General features: G+C 35.5%; 1 protein-coding gene across 4 annotated transcripts in view; it reads right to left on the minus strand.

The window, feature by feature from the left end:
* Positions 1 to 19306, minus strand: part of LOC134219585 (homeobox protein abdominal-B-like) — a 155726-nt gene that overhangs the window by 22235 nt on the left and 114185 nt on the right. For all 4 annotated transcript variants that reach the window (XM_062698367.1, XM_062698378.1, XM_062698359.1 and 1 more), the window contains one exon: positions 3333 to 3489. In XM_062698367.1, the coding sequence (XP_062554351.1) occupies positions 3333 to 3489 (157 nt within the window). The remainder of the gene's footprint in view (positions 1 to 3332; positions 3490 to 19306) is intronic.

Below are 19306 nucleotides of genomic sequence, written 5' to 3' on the forward strand. Positions count from 1 at the left end.
GTGATAGACGTCGGAAGATGATTTGGGATATCGCTTTGTCCTGTTTGTCACCTTTCTTGTAGATGTGGCTGCTCCGGCGTGTAGAGTGGAACCGCATTCTTAGATGGCGTTGAATCATTTTCGGTTTGATGCCGAAATCCTAGATAAGGTAATGGAGGCTATTGGTAATGCATTGGATGCACCTACCGAGGGATGAGTTTGGGGAAATTTTGCGCATTGAGTGCCGGAGTTTTTTCTCGTTGGCTGATTTTTGCTGCTGGCCTTTTTACGGATCTTTAGGATTTCCGCTCGTTTGCGGTGGTCTAATGGTCACTCATGGTCACGTCCACTCTGGATATACTTTTAGACTTCAATCTGTTTGATATGCAACATGTATTTTTGCTATGATGTATCAGAGACATTTCTCTGGTTGGTAAGCCTCACCACACTTGATGCAACGGGGAGCCAAATTACAATGTCTGGTGCCATGACCAAAGTTCATGCATAGCGTGACGTCACCGGCCTATACCGTTGCCACTCAACACAGGTGCTGTCGATCGCTTTGAATATCTTTAGCACCTTCAGCATAATGGATCCGTGTCGCATGTCAACCAAATAGAGCTGGCCACGGTACTTCCGAGATTTATGCTTTCTTGCCATCTTGTATTTGGCGATGGGAATCAGTCTAGATTCTATCGGCAGCTTCTCAAGATCCTCGACCTTCCTGTCGTTGAGATATAAAATACTTAAGCTTCTAAATTTTTTTTCAATAAACCCAGCAATCTGTAGTACTTGGGCTTCGTTTCAACCAACATTTTCTGTCCATTTGAGCACAGCTTGAATGTGCACTTTAATGTGCCCTTCGCTACGCGTCCCCCTTGACGAATATTGGCGGACACTTGTCCTTTCACTCCGGCCGCTGTAGCTTCTGCTTTTTGACAGCCAGATCTTAAAGTGAAATTTCATTGCATCTCATTGCCTGGTCACTAATCGTAAGAGAAATCCAACATTTTCTGTCCATTTGGGCACAGCTTGATTGTGCACTTTCATGTGCCCTTCGCTACGCGTCCCTCTTGACGAATATTGGCGGACTCTGTAGGCGGACTCTGTAGCTTCTGCTTTTTGACAGCCAGATCTTAAAGTAAAATCCCATTGCCTGGTCACTAATCGTAAGAGAAATCCGTAAGACCAAATGCATGTACCAAATGCAACAGTACCAAAAGTAGAAATTTTTCTTAGCAAAATAATGAAAGACAGTATTAATCAATATTACCGAACGACAAAAGGGAAAAACGAACAATTCTAAATTTCGCACCAGAACACAACACCAATGGATCAAACCAATCAGCTCGTTATTTCATATGGACCCACATTGCTTACAACGAAGATTTATAAATATTTACACCCCCATTTCCCAAGCGATACATGTTGATGTCGCTGAAGATTTCTCCGTTGATGCCATTGCTTTGTTGTTGCCATGTTGTTCTGTGCGCAAACGTTGCCAGGCAGAAATTGCAGTTTGAAGTTTCCCCCCTTTCCTTTGCTGTGATGCACCGTATGCCGAATCACGAATCGACTTGTAGTTTATTATTTTTGGAAAGGTTCAACGAGTCAATCAGTGTGAGAGACTTCGCCAATCAGAAATCTGGCCCCTCTGTTGCGTTCCGTGGTTGAAGCCATTGTACAAATAAACTGGAAAATGTAGCTCCCTTCCTTTGCGAAGCAACAGTCAGTTGAGACGACCACGAGTAAAAGAACACACGGAAGATAATCCATTCGGAAGCGTATCCAAGTTTACATTAAAGAACGTAAACAAAAACAGTAACGTGTATACACGGAGCTAACCTGACGGCAAGAGAGTCAATAAATAGCGATGAAGCATTCATGTCGGTAGTCTATCCATCGGATATGAACTGCACCGGCAGCTATGACGAACAATGGCTTCCGACGATGGAGACGCAATGTCAGTTACCTGAGCGGAAAATATATATTCCCCTTTGGAACCCATGGCCCTTAGCCTTCTGCTCCCGTGTCCGAATCGCTGGAGAACCGAGAATAACCGAGAAAATTGACTTCCTTTGCGCATGGCACTAAAGTCTTGGGCTTATGTTTCGTTCTTGCTTGGGGAATTTCTCATAATGCCTCGAACTATAGCATCAGCAGCGCCTCAGTCTAGGGCATCACCAGTCAGGCAGCGGAAGAACCATTAGGGGAGAATTGTACGAAACGAACAAGATGGGGAGAATGATTTCATACTCATATTTGACTTATTCGTAATAGATGAATACCAATTCAAAGCATTTTTTTCAAAAAGAATTTTCAAAACTTCGATTCAAGTATTTTCAAGCATTTAATTTTGTCTTACATAAATCTATGTACGTTTAAACTTCGTTGACTTGCACTCAGTTTCTAGAATTCTTCGGTTTCTCGCGATAGCAGTTATGATGCTGTAATAAACTATATTTTGAGCAAAAAAATCGCAAAAAATAGTTCAAAACATGTTTTGCAATTACAAAGAAATCGGAAGGAAAGTAAATTGGTTTAAATTTAAGGTAATTTGAAATCTTAAAAAATCGAAGCAACTTAATTGGTGCGTTCTACGACAGTACCCTCTATATTTGTCATTTGCTCATCGTCTGGGAGATTATTCGGATGTCGGCACACTGTGCAACGGTGCATAGCACTTCCACCATCCCAATGTCAGACGATGAATAATGGAAACGAAAGGTGTTCATTAAAATTTCACCTGACAGCGCGGAGTAATTCATGGCGACTGGGTTTCGCTAGTCTTTATTTATGAAAGAAGAACCGTTTCGGTTCATTCGAGATGAGACACTTGATGCAAAAACCGTTGAGTAATCGTTACACTGCATGATAATTCCCGAATTTCAATTCCTCCGTAACGCATGATTCATGTTCGATTGAGGTGCACCATTCCAAAAAGGAAATGCAGAAAAAACACGCAAAACTTCTTGTCCAGCTGAGCAGTCCAAAATAAAAAGAAAAAAATCCACCAAATTTCGGTGCCGTCTGCCTGCACCAGCGGATCGCGTATATACCGTGGAGAGGTTATGTTTATGATGATCGATTTTCCCATTAAGCCATAAAAATGCGAGCATAAACAGCGGCAGAGCGCCCGCGTCAGTCAGTCAGTGGTAGGAGGACCGAAGACCTAACAAAAAAAAACTTTTTGGCGGCTTCCCGGGGTGGTCGTTTTTCCGCTCCGCGCTTCGCCGCGGCCAGAGGACTTGCTCGCTATTTCGCGGAAACCAGTGCTTAGAGGTCAGTGACTTTTATATACGCAAACATAAGAACATAGTCGGCTTGGCCGGGATTCCGAAGCGGGTACTTACCGGGATTAGGATATGTTTCGCTCGAGTACGGCCGCAACCCGGGGGTGTTGTAGGTGTCGTAGCTGGATTGCAGTGAAGGTGCATCGCCCGTCACGGCCCGAGATCGCTCGGAGGATGCGATGTATGCGTCTGGTTCATACTTAGGATAGTAGGGGTGCTGGTTGTTGAGGGGAGGGAACGAAAACATGATTATAATACCGTGGTAGTAGATTGACGAAGGTTGCGTAATGAATTCCCTTTGTTGACAAAAGCTATCGATTGTATGTAAACATTTTCATGATCTTCCAACTTAATATTACGAAAAAAATTCCAGCACATATGTGCCTAAGTTATTCAAACAATATTCTATTTGTTAGCAAAAACACAGACTGATAAGTTCTTCACATATTTAGAGATATTGCTTGAGAAACAAACTATTGCTTAATGAGTTAATCACGAGCTAAATACCACTTAACAATTTCGACAATATTTTGAAACAATTCTTTTAAAAAGGGCTACTGTACTGGTTTTCTTCAATTTTGTTCCTTATCAGGCCATCTAGCAAACTATCTGTTGTTTAAAGCTATACTAACAGCCTCAACGATGTAGAAAGCCAGTAAGCATGCCTCCCATTAGAATTAATTAACACTAGTTCGCCATTTATCTGTGCTTCCATAAAAAAAAAAACAAAAAAAAACTTCTTCCCGAGAATATCGTATTCGTAATTAACATTTTCCCAAAAATATAATTTTGCCAACATTATAAAATTTTCCGAAAAAAAAAAATTACCAAAAATTAAATTTCCCTAAAAATATCAATCATGCAGCATGATTATTAGTAAATTACTATCGTTAGTGTTTGCGCCATGGTTTAACAGCTAGAAAAATAACCCAATGAGCAATTCTCGGTGAACTCGAAGGTCGATTGTGCACGTACACTTTTTTTCATCAAAAAACGTAATTTCCATCTTTGCTTTCCTATTTTGACACTCGCCCAACTTTTGACAAGAGCCCTAACAAAGACACCTTGAATATATTCATAAAACATATCTTAAAAAGATGCTTTCAGTAAAATTTGATTCTAGGTTCTAGGTTCAATCAAAAAATACAAAAATGAAATCTTTAAAAAAAATATCCTGATTTCCAAGAAAACTGCTAAAATGTGTGGTATGAAACCATTTTGTCTCGATCCATAATTTTCTCAATAACTTTTAAAATCAATGGACGATCCTTATCAATTTCAATAGCGATCAACAATTATATAAATTTTATATCCAATACTTATTGGCCTATTTATTTTTCCGGGTGGAGCGTGATACCGGGTTCCGAAATGACGGACTTTTCTGGTCTGGACTTTTTCAAGAGGCCAATGGCTCTGGATCTGATGGCCAAAGAGATCCAGTAATTGAAAGAACGAACCCCCGAACCCCACGTAGGGAGAGAACAGGAGAACAAAGATCGCCTGCTCTAAAAGATGAATGCATGTAATAGATCATTAACAAATAAAATTAGAAAAAATAAGTCACTTGATGTTATTGAACGAATCACATTTGGTCCAAAACACGGTATTATGCAATGAGCCTTTGGTCAAATGAGCATGAGCATTATGACCGTACAATTCGTACAATCGTACTTCGTAATGTACACATGTTGGGAGCTCAAATATTTTCAGTCAATAACGGCGCCGGCCACGTTCTTGCGATCAAATAGAAAGGGAAGGATTGTTAATCCAACTCTCGTTACTACTAGAGACCGAGTATACCTCTGCATCTCCACGATTGTATAGGATAGGATATCGTTCTAGTTACAAAGGATAAATTATCTGTATTCACTTCGATGAGCGATGGGATAAAATTATGCGCATGTAAAATGTTCTATTTATGGTTCTTTCTATCGGACCGGCGCGCTAACCTCAAATACGACCAAACGCGCATCTATAAATTTATTTACCAGCCGCACAAAGCAGAACAAATTATTTCGATTGATCGTGCGATCGTTCTGCATACTTCACGAAAACACGAACAAACACGCATTCACTTGCTGATTAATTAATCACGAAGCAAAACAAATATTTATTTCGATGAGCACACGCCCTTTCTGCATGCTGGACGAAGCACGTTTGGACGCGAACTCTTAATTCACTGACCGCACATTTCAGGAATGTTCTGCGCCCTACCTGTCACACATCCAATCGTGCATAAATTAAGTTGAAGAACACAAAGAACAACCACTATCATATCAAAATGGTATTCCCGGCAGGGTTCTTTTCCTGGCACAGACTCAAACATTAAAAATACTCAGCCAGAAAAATTATGAAAACTTACGTTTATTTTAATGCACAATGTGCCATAATGTGCACAATATGCCAATATATAACAATAAGAGCAAAAAACAGGTTTTTTAATCGCTCGGTCCAGATGCGATTATTTTTCATATAAAGCTTGAGCACCATGACAACTCGACCCTAGTGTTTTTTAGGACACCCTAATGTACATATTTGGATCATGAAAATAAATGAACGTGCTGTAATTTCAAACCTAAATTCAAAATATCACGATCGTTTAAAAACAGATTTCCTTTAAATTTAAATAAAAATAAATTTAAATTTACATGACGTGTTTAATTACATCAAATATAGTTTATTTTTACATTCGACATTGTTTTAGTTGTCATTTAATTTTCATTATGTTTTGCTGTGTAGAAACATAAATTTACTGCTTACTCGAGAATTCACGATGCAGCTAGTTGAAATTGAACTTAAAGGTGCAATTGCGACCTATGAGGGGTGTAATTGCCTGCCGAGAATATCCGGTGGTCATTTAAAAAAAATCAAAATTTGACAGTAACACTATTTATGATATGGTTGTTAGGCACAGCTTGTAAATTTCTAAGTGGTTAAGGTCAAGGCCAACATAAATATGTTTACCTTTAGCGTATACTAGGAATACGTAAAGGATGCAAAACTTAACTTTAGTTAGAAGGCAGAAGACCCGTTATTGGCATTTCCTGAGTTGCTAGACACAGATAGTTGTCTTGTTTTTCCCTATTGCAAATTCAATCCATCGGTCATTGCGTTCCGGAGTTCTTGAAAAATTTAATTCAAATGAATACACATAAATGTGGAAATCATTGAATCTATCTCCCTAAAGTGCTATTTTGACCATTCTTATGTGTTTTGCCTTTCTCGTACACTAAGTGTACGTAAAGGCTATAATACTGCTTCAAAAACAAAATTTTGATAGGAGGCCCGGAGGGCCGATTTTTATATACCGATCGACTCAGCTCGACGAATTGAGGTGATGTCTGTATGTGTGGATGTATGTGTGTGTGTGTGTATGTGTGTGTGTGTATGTGTGTATGTGTACAAATTTTGTAGACACATTTTTTTGAACTTCCCATTGTCCGATTTGCTCGCTACAAGTTGCAGTCGACGCGGAATTCAGTCCCATTGTTTGCTATTGAAAATTAGATCAATAGCTCATCGCAATCTGGAGTTATGGCCAAAAAACTGTTTTTGCGTATAAAAAAATAGCAAAATGTTCTACACTGAATTTTCCTAGATTCGCACTGCTGACCTTTCGAGTGGAAAGCGCTTGCTCTACCACAAAATCATCGGGACACTCATGGTATGAGTAAATATAAGTTGTAGAGTATTCATCAAATTGGTATCCGTTCATTTCTTTTCAAAGCCACAAAGTTCACTCTGCTAGGGTAACGGTACCAATATTGGAAGTATTATTGAATCAATGAAAGAAAATATATTTGATAAAATCAATAGTGGTTCTAAATTGATAGTTTTAATGCATTAACTGATAAACAAACTTTGAATTTGCTAGAAATAAAATTGGATTCATTTCGTCTTGCTAATCAATCTAATTTTCTAGGAGGTAAAATGAGCTCCACTATACTGCCGTCGCAAGCATAATCGTCCAATATTGATTTTGTATGGAAGAAAATGTGGAACAGTTACGCTTGCGGCGGCAGTATATAGGTAGAAAAGCCAATTTGTTGGGGAAATTATTGTTTTCAATTAGTATTCATAATGGCATAACTACAACGTGTCGCTTCAAGTAAAGCAAACGTTAAGAAATGCAATGATGAACAATATTATTAAGAACCCATTGTCTTCACTGAAGGCATGATCGCCCTATAAGTATTTATTTGGGTAACCTCTAACGAAGAGAAAACTGTTCAATAATTAATAACGTTTCTCTTTACCTAAATCATTCCCATTTTTTCTATTATTTTGCTATCATGCGCTCGCATACCCTATATACGAGTGAACTTCTCACGTGGCAGCTATTTTTGTGGCGTTCAATCAGCGTATGGGAGCGCAGCTGGTGTACGTGAGGACGCTATGCAAGCACATTTCGGCGGGAGCGAACGGCACTGCATTCGCTTCAGTCGCTTGCCGTCGGATGAATATCGCAGAAGGAAGCATCACCAACACACTTTGGCCCTGACGGAAGCGAGTAAACAAAATGGGGGCCGGGTGTTGCTTTTTTATTTCACCCGGTAAGGGATATAAGGTCAATTTTAAAATAATTGTTAAAACGTTAAAACACATTTTAGCCGAAAATAGTTAGATTTTTCGGGTTCGAAATTTAATTTACTTTTAGATTGGCACCATGAAAGTCTAATTATTTCGATTAAAAACATGTGTAAATATGTAGCCTAACATATAGGTGAAGATTTCGGCTATCTGTTGCTGGTGTTGGACTGCGTGGGAGTGCTCTCGGCTCTCAGATTTGACAAATCGATGTTTTAATCTTTAACGCAGAGAAGTCGTTTTAAAAATTTGGTATTGAGTTATAGAAAATAAAAATTGTTTATAAATATGTTTTCGAAAAAAAAAGTGGACCGAACGAGTATCGAACATAAACTCTCTGAGTGAGAGGTTAGAACGATACCCCTCAGCTATCTTTACTTCTTTGATGAGTGGTGATCGAAGTATAACAGGTTATACGCAATTTGCACTGATCATCGGCTGCTTGTGCATTCGTGCGGCAACGCACCGGATGCTGTGATTAGGTTCCGTGGCATATTTAAATCATCTGCCGTTGAAAAACATATACGATTGAGTCTACGTCATGTGCTTTTGTGTCAATTCATTCAGATATGTCACCTAATATTCATAGTGTTTTGATGTGCAGGGAAGCAACATCAATTTCAACGTTTAATTTGAATCCTCTGTAATGCATTCTTCCTGGCGTTACGGCAAATAATCTTTATTGGCACTGTACATGTAGAACATGGCTTTTCTAACAATTAGTTAGGAAATAAACCAATTTATTTTAGTGAATGGTTTTGATTTTCTACAAATATTAACATACTATATTCGCACCTTTTCGCTTGCATATCTTCTGTGTGGTTTTGATAGTTAATTAATTCATGCTAAATCATCCTAAATCTTGGACTTCGCAAGACCAATTCATTGGAACCCCATTCATAGTGATAACATATATGTTTGAAGTTTTCACATATCACTCGGATTATGTGGGAGAAGCTGAGTTTCGGAAGGATTCGGAGAAAATGTTCCATTCTTGCAAGTCAACGGAAAATGTATCCAAACTTTTCTACAATCCAAGCATGTTTTGGATCATGTAGTAATCTCAGTTCGATCATTTAGTTTGTCGATGACTCATCCCGGAGGTTAAATTTCAAAACGTGTGTTATGGTGGACTTCTGGTGCGACAATTTTTCGACAGCTCTGCCCTACAGTTTGTTGTTTTAATTTAACTAATAATCGATTTAAAGCACTAGTTTGTAATAGCTTATACTGAATGATAAAAAAAAAATTTATTAGTTATTATTAGTCAGTATAAGTTACTGCAACCAGCGCTTTCATTTTGTTATTAGTGCAAAAGAAACAACAATAAGGCAGAGTTGTATAAATCTTCGCACTAGAAATGGTGGGTGATGTTTGAAATTCAACCTTTGGAATGAGTTATTGACAAACTACTAAATGTATAGGTTTGATAATTAATAAATTAATTAAGTATAATATTAGGTATGCAATCAGTATGATATAAAGTATTACACATTATTGGCCCAAGTATGTTGATTTAGGTAACACCAGCTCTGTCACGACTCACGAGTAATCTATCAGATTGTGTACATGGATAGTTTACCTGTATGGAGTGAACTGATAAATAATTTTGGATCTTTTGGATTTTGGATACAAAAGCAAATTAAAATTAATTAGTTCTAATTCAACCTTCGTACCATCACTATGAAATGCTCTCCATATGAAAAAAGCAATCATAGTAGAATTATCTTCAGATTTTATAAGGTCGGATCTAATTCGTTAATTTTAGTTGAAAAGTGGTTGAATGGTCAATGACAAAAACGAAGCTGCTATCAGCAAAAAATGAATTCTTACCAATATGAAGAATCATACTATTCAAAACAATAATTTTAAAAAGGCTAGCTTATTGATTGGGTGACAGAAGCCTAAGCTGGATTCTGACTTCAAACTGAGAAGCACTCGAATGTTTGTCAACTGGAAACATTTTTTGTTCTATATCCCGGGTTTTTTGTTCTCTAGTTTTTTTAATACTAAAATTAATGCTAATACTAAAATAAAACGTCACTGCATTCGCTTCAGTCGCTTGCAATTGGATGAATATTGCAGAAGGAAGCATCACCAACACGTTTCATTGGCCCATCACCCCGGCAAGGGTGAAGGGCGTCAAATTTAAAATGATTGTTAAAATGTGAAAACACATTTTAGCCGAATATATTTAGATTTTTCGGGTTTGAAATTTATTTTTCTTTTAGATTGGCAACATGAAAATCTAATTATTTCGATTAAAAGACATGTGTAGATATGTAGTCTAACATATATATGTTATACTTCGGCTACCTGTTGGTGGTGTTGGATTGCGTGGGAGTGCTCTCGCCTCTCAGATTTGACGAATCGATGTTTTAATCTTTGTTTACAAACGCAGAGAAGTCGTTTTAAAAATATGGTATTGAGTTATAGAAAATAAAAATTGTTTATAAATATGTTTTTGAAAAAAAAATAAGAACCGAACGAGCGTCGAACACAGATTCTTTGAGTGAGAGGCTAGAACGTTACCCCTCAGCTACCTTTACTTCTTGGATGAGTGGTGATCGAAGTATAACAGGTTATACGCAATTTGCACTGATCATCGGCTGCTTGTGCATTCGTGCGGCAACGCACCTGGTGCTGTGTTTTTAGGTTCCGTGGCATATTTAAATCATCGGACGTTGAAAAACATATACGATTGAGTTTACGTCATGTGCTTTTGTGTCAATTCATTCAAATATGTCACCTAATATTCATAATGTTTTGGTGTGCAGGGAAGCAACTTCAGAATCAATTTCAACATTTATTTTGAATCCTCTTTAATGCATTCTTCCTGGCGTTTCAGCAAATGATTCATATTGGCACAGTATATGTAAAACATGGCTGGTCTAACAATTAGTTTGTAAATACAACAATTTATTTTAGTAAATGGTTTTGATTTTCTATAACTACTTACTATATTCGTACCTTTTCGCTTGCATACCTTCGGTGTGGTTTTTGATAGTTAATTAATTCATGCTATACATAAGTCCTAAATCTTGGACTTCGCTAGACCAATTGGAACCCCATTCATAGTGACAACACATCTGTTTGAAGATTTCAAATAGCACTCGGATTATGTGGGAGAAGCTGAGATTCGGTAGGATTTGAAGAAAAATTTTCTTTTTGGCAAGTCAATGGAAAATGTATCCAAACTTTTCTACAATCCAAGCATGTTTTGGATCATGTAGTAATCTAAGTTCGATCATTTAGTTTGTCGATTACGTGTTACGTGTTTAAACGTGTTTTATGGTGGACTTCTGGTGCGAATATTTTTCGACATTTATCCTCTGGAATGAGTTATTGGCAAACTACTAAATTATCCATAACAAATTACTCTAAGGCAATCAACGATTTTTGATTTCCTGATAGAATAATATCAGGTATGCAATCAGTATAATATAAAGTATTACACATTATTGGCCCAAGTATGCTGATTTCGGTAACACCAACTCTGTCACGAGTAATCTATCAGATTTTGTACAGTGATAGTTTACCTGTACAGAGTGATCTGATAAATAATTTTAGATCAGTTCATTATAATATATACAAAAACAAATTAATATGAATCAATTTTAATAAAACCTTCGGTTAATCACTCCGAAATGCTCTCCATATGAAGAAAAGCAACTATAGTAGAATTCCCTTCAAATTTTATTAAGTAGGATCAAATTCGTAAATCTTAGTTAAAAGTGGTTGAATGTCAATGACAAAAACGGAACTGCTATCAACAAAAAATGAATTCTTATCTATATGAAGAATCATACTACAAAACAATAATTTTAAAAAGGCTAACTTATTGATGGGTGCCAGAAGCCTAAGCTGGATTCTGACTTCAAAACAAGAAACACTCGAAAGTTTGTCAAATGACCAACATTATGGACCATATATCCAAAACTATGGATCATATTACCGAAGTTTTGGATCATAATCACGATAAAAATTGCGCAAAATTGTATTTTTATGGATCAAAATGTAGTTTTCTATGGATCATTTTTCAAATGGATGATGGGAAAATAGCAGGAATGATATTGTTTTTCTTGATCATGTTAAAAGGTACATAATTATTTGGTTTTTTTTTAGCTTAATTATGCTTAGTTATGGATCTTAAAATTAATCTTTATGGATACGCCTGAGCTATTTTTTGGATTTAAGGTAGCGTTTTATGGAACATTCAGATGTTATTTATGGATCGTTTTTCATTTTTATGGATCGTTTTTGAGCATTTAACGGTACAAAGTAAGGCTGCCATAAACAAATGTGAAAAATATGTTTTGTCAACCCTTTTGAACGAGCGAGAAAGGCATCATCACCGCTAGGTGGATTAATCTGGGTTTTTAATAATAATTCTATAATACGCGAGAAAGGCACCTCCACTGACAGATGGATTATTTTTTCAAAATGTTTGCTGTTCCTACCCTCTTCCATATTAATTTTCTTCAAAGTGTTGATTTATGGTGGAGGCAATATTTTCTCGATTTTTATACATTTTAATATTTAATTTTTATGTTGTACTCCTTTCACCACTCAAACGAGTCAAGTACGAGACACTGAAGACGGCCTTACTGTTGAGGTCGAAATACGTATCTGTCAAAGGTACAATAAAGTAGTGGAATCAAATGGAATAGTACAAACTCTTCTTATGACAAGTATTCTCTAACGATTTTTTTTTTCAAAGCTTGGCATTAGTATTGTAGAATTGCCTGAAATTCGTCATAGACAAATTTTAATACTAAAATAAATGGTTTTCAAAACTGATTAATCATTTTGACTCTTTTTTAACTTTCAAAAAGAACCTAAGTAAAAATGCCTTCACAATTTTCAAGAAGATATAACTCAAAATAGTTGGTACGATCGTTTGGTATCTGCGGCAATGTTTTAGATAATGGTTAAGTCTATGTAAAAATATGCACGGTAAAAAAAATTGCTTGTCATAAGACGAGTTTATACAATCCCATTGAATTCCACCACTTAATTGTATCTTGACAGATACGTATTTCGACCTCAAATGTAAGGCCGTCTTCAGTGTCTCGTACTTGACTCGTACTTGACTTGACTTGAGTCGAGTCAAGTACGAGACACTGAAGACGGCCTTACATTTGAGGTCGAAATACGTATCTGTCAAGATACAATTAAGTGGTGGAATTCAATGGGATTGTACTAACTCGTCTTATGACAAGTGAAGACATTCCACTAAAAAGCTCAAAATAATTTTCTTATTAAAAAATTGTTCAGTTCTTAGTTTTTAGTTTTTAGTTTTTAGTGTTTATTATTTCTTCAGATCTTTCGGCTATGCAGTCTGACGGTTTTAGAACAAATTTTTAAATTTCGTCCAACGTTTCGACATCGGAATCGATGTCTTCTTCAGGGATAAATATACGTTTGCTCTTTGTTAAGTGTGATGACTGTTCTATGACGGTCAATTTTATTTTTGGTCGGTATGCATGTTATAGGTTTGATAATTGCCACAATAGTTTTGTCACGTATAAAAACATTAACTATAACTATTACGGTTATGGGCCGTGTAATTCGAAAGCTTTATTGAACTCAGTATGGTTTTCTAAACAAAGGTGGATTGTGAAAATTGTTCAAACATGTTGTTTAACATTATTGCTTGATTTTATGAAAGTACGCAATATTCCCTACGAAAACGGCGCTTTTATCTAAAGTGCTACAGTTTTCAAGATAAAGCTGGATTGAGATACAGTACACTGGAAATTTTCCCTTATGGGTCGTATTCAATAGTTTTTCGAATCTATCCAACCTATATAATTAAATTTTATTGCAGAAGTTTAGTAATAAGTAGTTTTGGTGGCATAATGTTGTGTAGAAAAACATATTTCATATATTATCAAATTTCGATTTTCGGAAAACAACCTGACTTTCTCAGAAAGGGTTCATCAATCATATTTTTTATATGTTTTATCAAGATCAAGTATTGCACAGTGGATCAATATGAAAAAAAAAACAGATTAATCCACCTAGCGGCGATGATGCCTTTCTCGTGCATCGTAAAATGTACTAAAAAAATCACATAAGAAAGGTCAAAAAGCACTTTAGGGGAATAGATCACATATTTTCTATCATTTCGCGTGTTTTTGCATTAATTACTATGCATTCATACCATTCTTGAAAAACAAAATTTCGATTTTGAATTTTTTTGGGAAAAACAATGATTTTTCAATAATTCCGAAATGCAATGTCCGATCGAGCCAATTTTCAATAGCAAACAATGGGACCGCATTCCCCGTCGAATGCAACTTGTTGCGAGTAAATCGGGTAACGCTAAGTTCCAAAAAGTGTGTCTACAAAATTTGTACACATACACACATAGACACACACACACACACACACATACAGACATCACCTCGATTCGTCGAACTGAGTCGATCGGTATATAACACGGCCTTCTATCAAAAATTGTTTTTTGGAGTAGTCTTATAGCCTTTCGGTACAACTTTGTTGTACGAGAAAGGCAAAAACATTAATCCACCTAGCGGCGTTGGTGCCTTCCTCGTTCCAAAAAATCACAAAAAAAATATGAGTGAGAATTTTCTAGCGTGTTTTGTGCATAAAAATAGAATTTTGACCATAACTTCTAAGCCCATAGTCCGATCTGGTCAATTTTAATTTCTAAAAAATGTGTCTACAAAATGTTGTACACATACACTAACATACATACACACATACAGACATCACCTCAATTCGTTGAGCTGAGTCGATTGGTATATAAAACTATTTGCCCCCGAGCCTTCTATCAAAAGTTCGGTTTTGAAGCGATCATATAGCCTTCACGTATACTTAGTATACTGCCTATGATCGAATATCAGTCCCATCTTTGCTGGATTTCCTATTCATATGGGACAGTTATGCGATTGTGGTCAGTATTCGAGAAAGGCAAAAATGTTAATCAAAAAGTTATTAATCAATAAAATGACAAATTCTCAAATAACAAGCAATTTGAAAAGGGCATAACAGCCTAAATTTATTCTTTCTGATTCTTTGTCTATGTTTGTAGACGAGGAACCAAAAAGAATAAATTTAGGCTATAATGCCTTTTTCACATGTTGGTCTAGAAATAATGAAACATGCTGTACGATCGATCAGATGATGATAAAAGATCGTTCAGATGATAACGATGAATGTTCAATATCTGTTGCAAAGATAGCGTAAGGCCGATACAAATATTTAAAACAAATTATGTCTTCCCCCCTCGGATTTTTTTGGCCAAAAATAATATTTTGAGGGGGCAACAAAAAAAACTGGGGATTTGAGGATTTCTAAACATTCTTTAACAAATCCGAGGAGTTATTTGATTTTTTTTTCAATTTTAATATTTATTTTTTATTATTCCCCCTTGACCTTTCGGAGAGCAGTAGGACATAATTTTAATTAAATATTTGTAACGGCCTAATCGTGCGGTAAGACGCGCGGCTACAAAGCAAGACCATGCTGAGGGTGACTGGGTTCGATTCCCGGTGCCGGTCTAGACAATTTCCGGATTGGAAATTGTCTCGACTTCCCTGGGCATAAAAGTATAATCGGGTTAGGCGCATGATATACGAATGCAAAAAAATGGTAACTTGGCTTAGAAACCTCGCAGTTAATAACTGTGGAAGTGCTTAATGAACACTAAGCTGCTAGGTGGCTCTGTCCCAGTGTGGGGATGTAATGCCGATACGAAGAAGATGAAGAAGAACGGCCTAATCGTGTCTTTGAAAATTTGATCTTAAAATTTCTTAAGTCCAAAACAATTTTCAAAAAAATTAACTTTTTTTTGAAATGCTGTATCTTTTTGTTCATTATTTCTCATCTTAACCCACAGTGAAAAAAATTAAATACCTTTTGTTTATCCTAGTCCTATTAGTCCGATTAGTCCTACTCAAAGAATAAGGAGAACAGTCCAAAATACACCCCTTAAGCTTTTTCGATGTTTTTTTCCAATATAAACAAGAACACCGAAACATTATATCGTGTAGATGCAAAATTTACAAAACCAGCTACATTTAACAATGATCTCCTATTCGAAACAACAAGATTTTCATGATTTACTAACGCATTCAAAAGATGTTTAAAAAATGGGCCTGAGGAAAAATGCCCGAATGGTGGTGTAAAATGACTCAATTGCATGTAAAATAATGGTGAACGCATGGTTGTTTGTTTTTTCTTATAGATTGAACGACAATCTTACGGGTGAGTTTTTTGTTCATTGCCGTTCTTAACTTAATTTTAAAATTAAAAAATCACTTTAATAAAGAATAAAAAAAATCATTGCCGTTTGTTCATAAATGTCCCACAACAGATTATATGAGTGAACGATTTTTTTTTCACATAGCCCTAAAACATTGCAGAAGACACAAAAACGATCGAACGAATTGGTTTTAAGTTATATTTTTAAGAAAATTGTCAAGGCATTTTTGCTTAGGCCCTTTTTGAAAGCTGATGCAGATTTTCTTTTTTAGTCATAAAGATTGCAAATGCAAATTTTAAAACTACAAAAAAAAGCTTCCTTCGAAATCACAGAGAATTGCTCAAATGTATTAAGAAAACACTTGAAGCGGTCAAATAACACTTTTGGGTGATTTATCCCAATTATTATTAGGTGAATCATTTTAATTTGTTCAGATGCATTTTTCAAAACGTGTTTTCATAATTGACTGGCTATGGAGACGCTTGGTGTGAGGAAAACTCGCTATACATAATCAATTAAACTTATCTAATTTTCTTGTTTAAAATCAAATGTTCATAATGGTTATGTGGTTAAAACAAGCTCTTTCGTTTGATCTACTCACGAACAGAGGCTTCTCAATACAATATATTTTATGCTCACTGTTGGAAAATTATTGAACAAAATGAAGGAAAATGTCAATTTTTTTTAATATGTTTACTCAAATAATGCAATGCCGACCATAGTAAGAGCATTTGATTTATTTTTGTGCATTTGAGCTTAGAAGTTAGAATATGTCATGGAAAAAAGTTTGAGAGGGTTTTACTTTTCGTTTCGAAAAGACCGAAGGAGGCAATTTTACGCGCAATAAGGGAGCATCTTTGTTCATAAGTTTTGATCATAATAATTTATTTCATTTATCCCTCTTTCCTATTCGGATAGCATGGATAAACCAAAATCATAATACCCGGCTGAGCAGCTGAAATACCCCAAACCTAAATCCCAACCCTGTGGATCCTACAGTTACGCAATCTAACTTTGAGTCCCCACGAGTATCTTGGTCAATGTTCCTTTCCCTTTACTAACTGTTTATCAAAATGATGCAGTTTGTAAATATCATAACGAGTCTCGGCTCCGTTAAGTGTTGAACACCTCATGAGCCTGTCAAATAAATGCAATAGATTAAAAAAACTAAAATCATGTTTATTCGATGAAATAATTTTTTCGCTTCATCGTTTTAACCCCACTACACCGCAATAATTGAAATTTCTCATAAAAAATATTTTATTAGCTTATTAAATTCTTTAACTTATTTAAAGTCAACTTTCTCAAGGAACTTATATTTTGATCGACTCTATTTATTTTAAAAATTACAAACAACAAAAAAGTGTTTCAATTGAATTTTGGCCTAACATTCTCCCGATTTCGGACAAACATCAGGCCAATTTTGCAGACCGATTCACACTAAAGCATTTTTTTAACTTTTGTTTTCGATTTTTAGTATAGTTTGTGACTTAAAAATCATGGCTTTGGGTAAGTTGACCCTAAATAAGTCTAAGAATCGAGTGAGACAATAAAACGAGATAAGGTTAATTATCGTTGAGCAATTATAAAAATTGTATAGCCGGGGATTCGAACCCAAAACATTTGCAATATTGCAATATGCGTCCACTCTAGCCACATCGTCATACTGTCTACAAAGGTTAGTATCGTCTGCCTTTGGGAAGGCTCGAATAGACTTAATTATGAGAGAGAACGAGCAGATCAACTTTTCGCACCAAGCGAAGTGAGCGAAAAATGGTTATCATTTCTAAGACCGTTTTTTTTTTCAGCAAACGAAAATTTGCCTAACTAGTAAGAAAAATCTGCTTCTGAGATTGAGTGATAATTACGAACCCAGCTCGCTAGTAATCAGATTGTGAAATCGTTAAACCAATGCATTAATACAAGTCGGCGGTTTCTAATTTGAAGCTATGATTGAAGTCTGTAAGTATTTTTCCAATCATTCGAACAACTTTCCCAAAGAACCCATACAACAGATACCTTTCTATTTTTTTATTTATTTTTGTGAAATAGTTTGAGCTGTCAAAGCATATCAGTTCTTCGGAGCAGCAAAATAAAATTTCCATGAAGAATAAGAAATTTTCCATAAAAAAAAATCACCAATAAAGAAATCAGGGTAGGAGCAATATAAAAAGAAATCTACAAGAATAATGCAAAATGTTCATAAACAAGAATATTCCATACATTGCTTTAAAATCAATTAGCACTTTTAAAGCAAAATTGCAACAATAAAAAAAAATTCCATAACGAAATCAAAATGTTCCACGGAGAAAAATTCAAAATTTCCATAAATAAATCGTTATAAGCAATAAACAGTTACAAAATTTTCTGCGGAGTAATTTTTTTTTCCATGAAAATTTAAAAAAAAATCCGCAAAATAATCAATAAGAAAGTTTCCATAAAAAAATACAAAAAATCCAATAAAATTGATAAAATTTGATTTCTTTATGGAAATTTTTTCTTTTACTATTGCACCTTTACTATGTTTTTTTTGTTTTGGGGAAAACTCCTCACTGTTTTTTTTTTATTATTGCACTTTTACTATTTTTTTTGTTTTGAGGAAAATTCCTCACTGTTTGTGGAAATTTTATATTTATTTATTGCTCTTTATTGGCTATTTCCTATTTTCTTAAGGAAATTTTGTAGGGGGAGTTTTTATTTTAGTCGTTCATCGGGAAGGTTAACCTTTAAAACTGGAAGAAATCCATTAAGCGAATAAAACGAAATGAACCTTTGGACGGGAAAGGTCGTTATTTTAACTACATATAAAAAGTGGCTAGAAAAACTATTCGAAATTATTTTTGAAAGGGTTGAAACCGCTTCACATGAATTGAATTTATAGTTTTAAAAGGAAGCAAATTGAAGCAAAAAATATGATTGTAGCTTAATCGATTTTTTTAAATAAGGACAAAGGAAGAACCATGAAACCTATATTTGTGTGCTCTTGAAATTGAAAACAAATAAATTAAACACACATACTGCAGTGTGAATCAGCCTAAAGAATTGGGGGAAAAGCGATTCTGATTATCTCAGAGACATGATATGATTTGATTTTTGTCTTCATTTTTTACAATAGTAAATTCCTTCACAATGCGTCTAAAGTATATGTTCATGACTGAAAGTCTTTATAATAAAGGCATTAACAATGTTTTCACGATATACTCGTTTTTCCGGT

Source organism: Armigeres subalbatus, chromosome 1, assembly GCF_024139115.2.
Source record: "Armigeres subalbatus isolate Guangzhou_Male chromosome 1, GZ_Asu_2, whole genome shotgun sequence".
NCBI lineage: Eukaryota > Metazoa > Arthropoda > Insecta > Diptera > Culicidae > Armigeres > Armigeres subalbatus.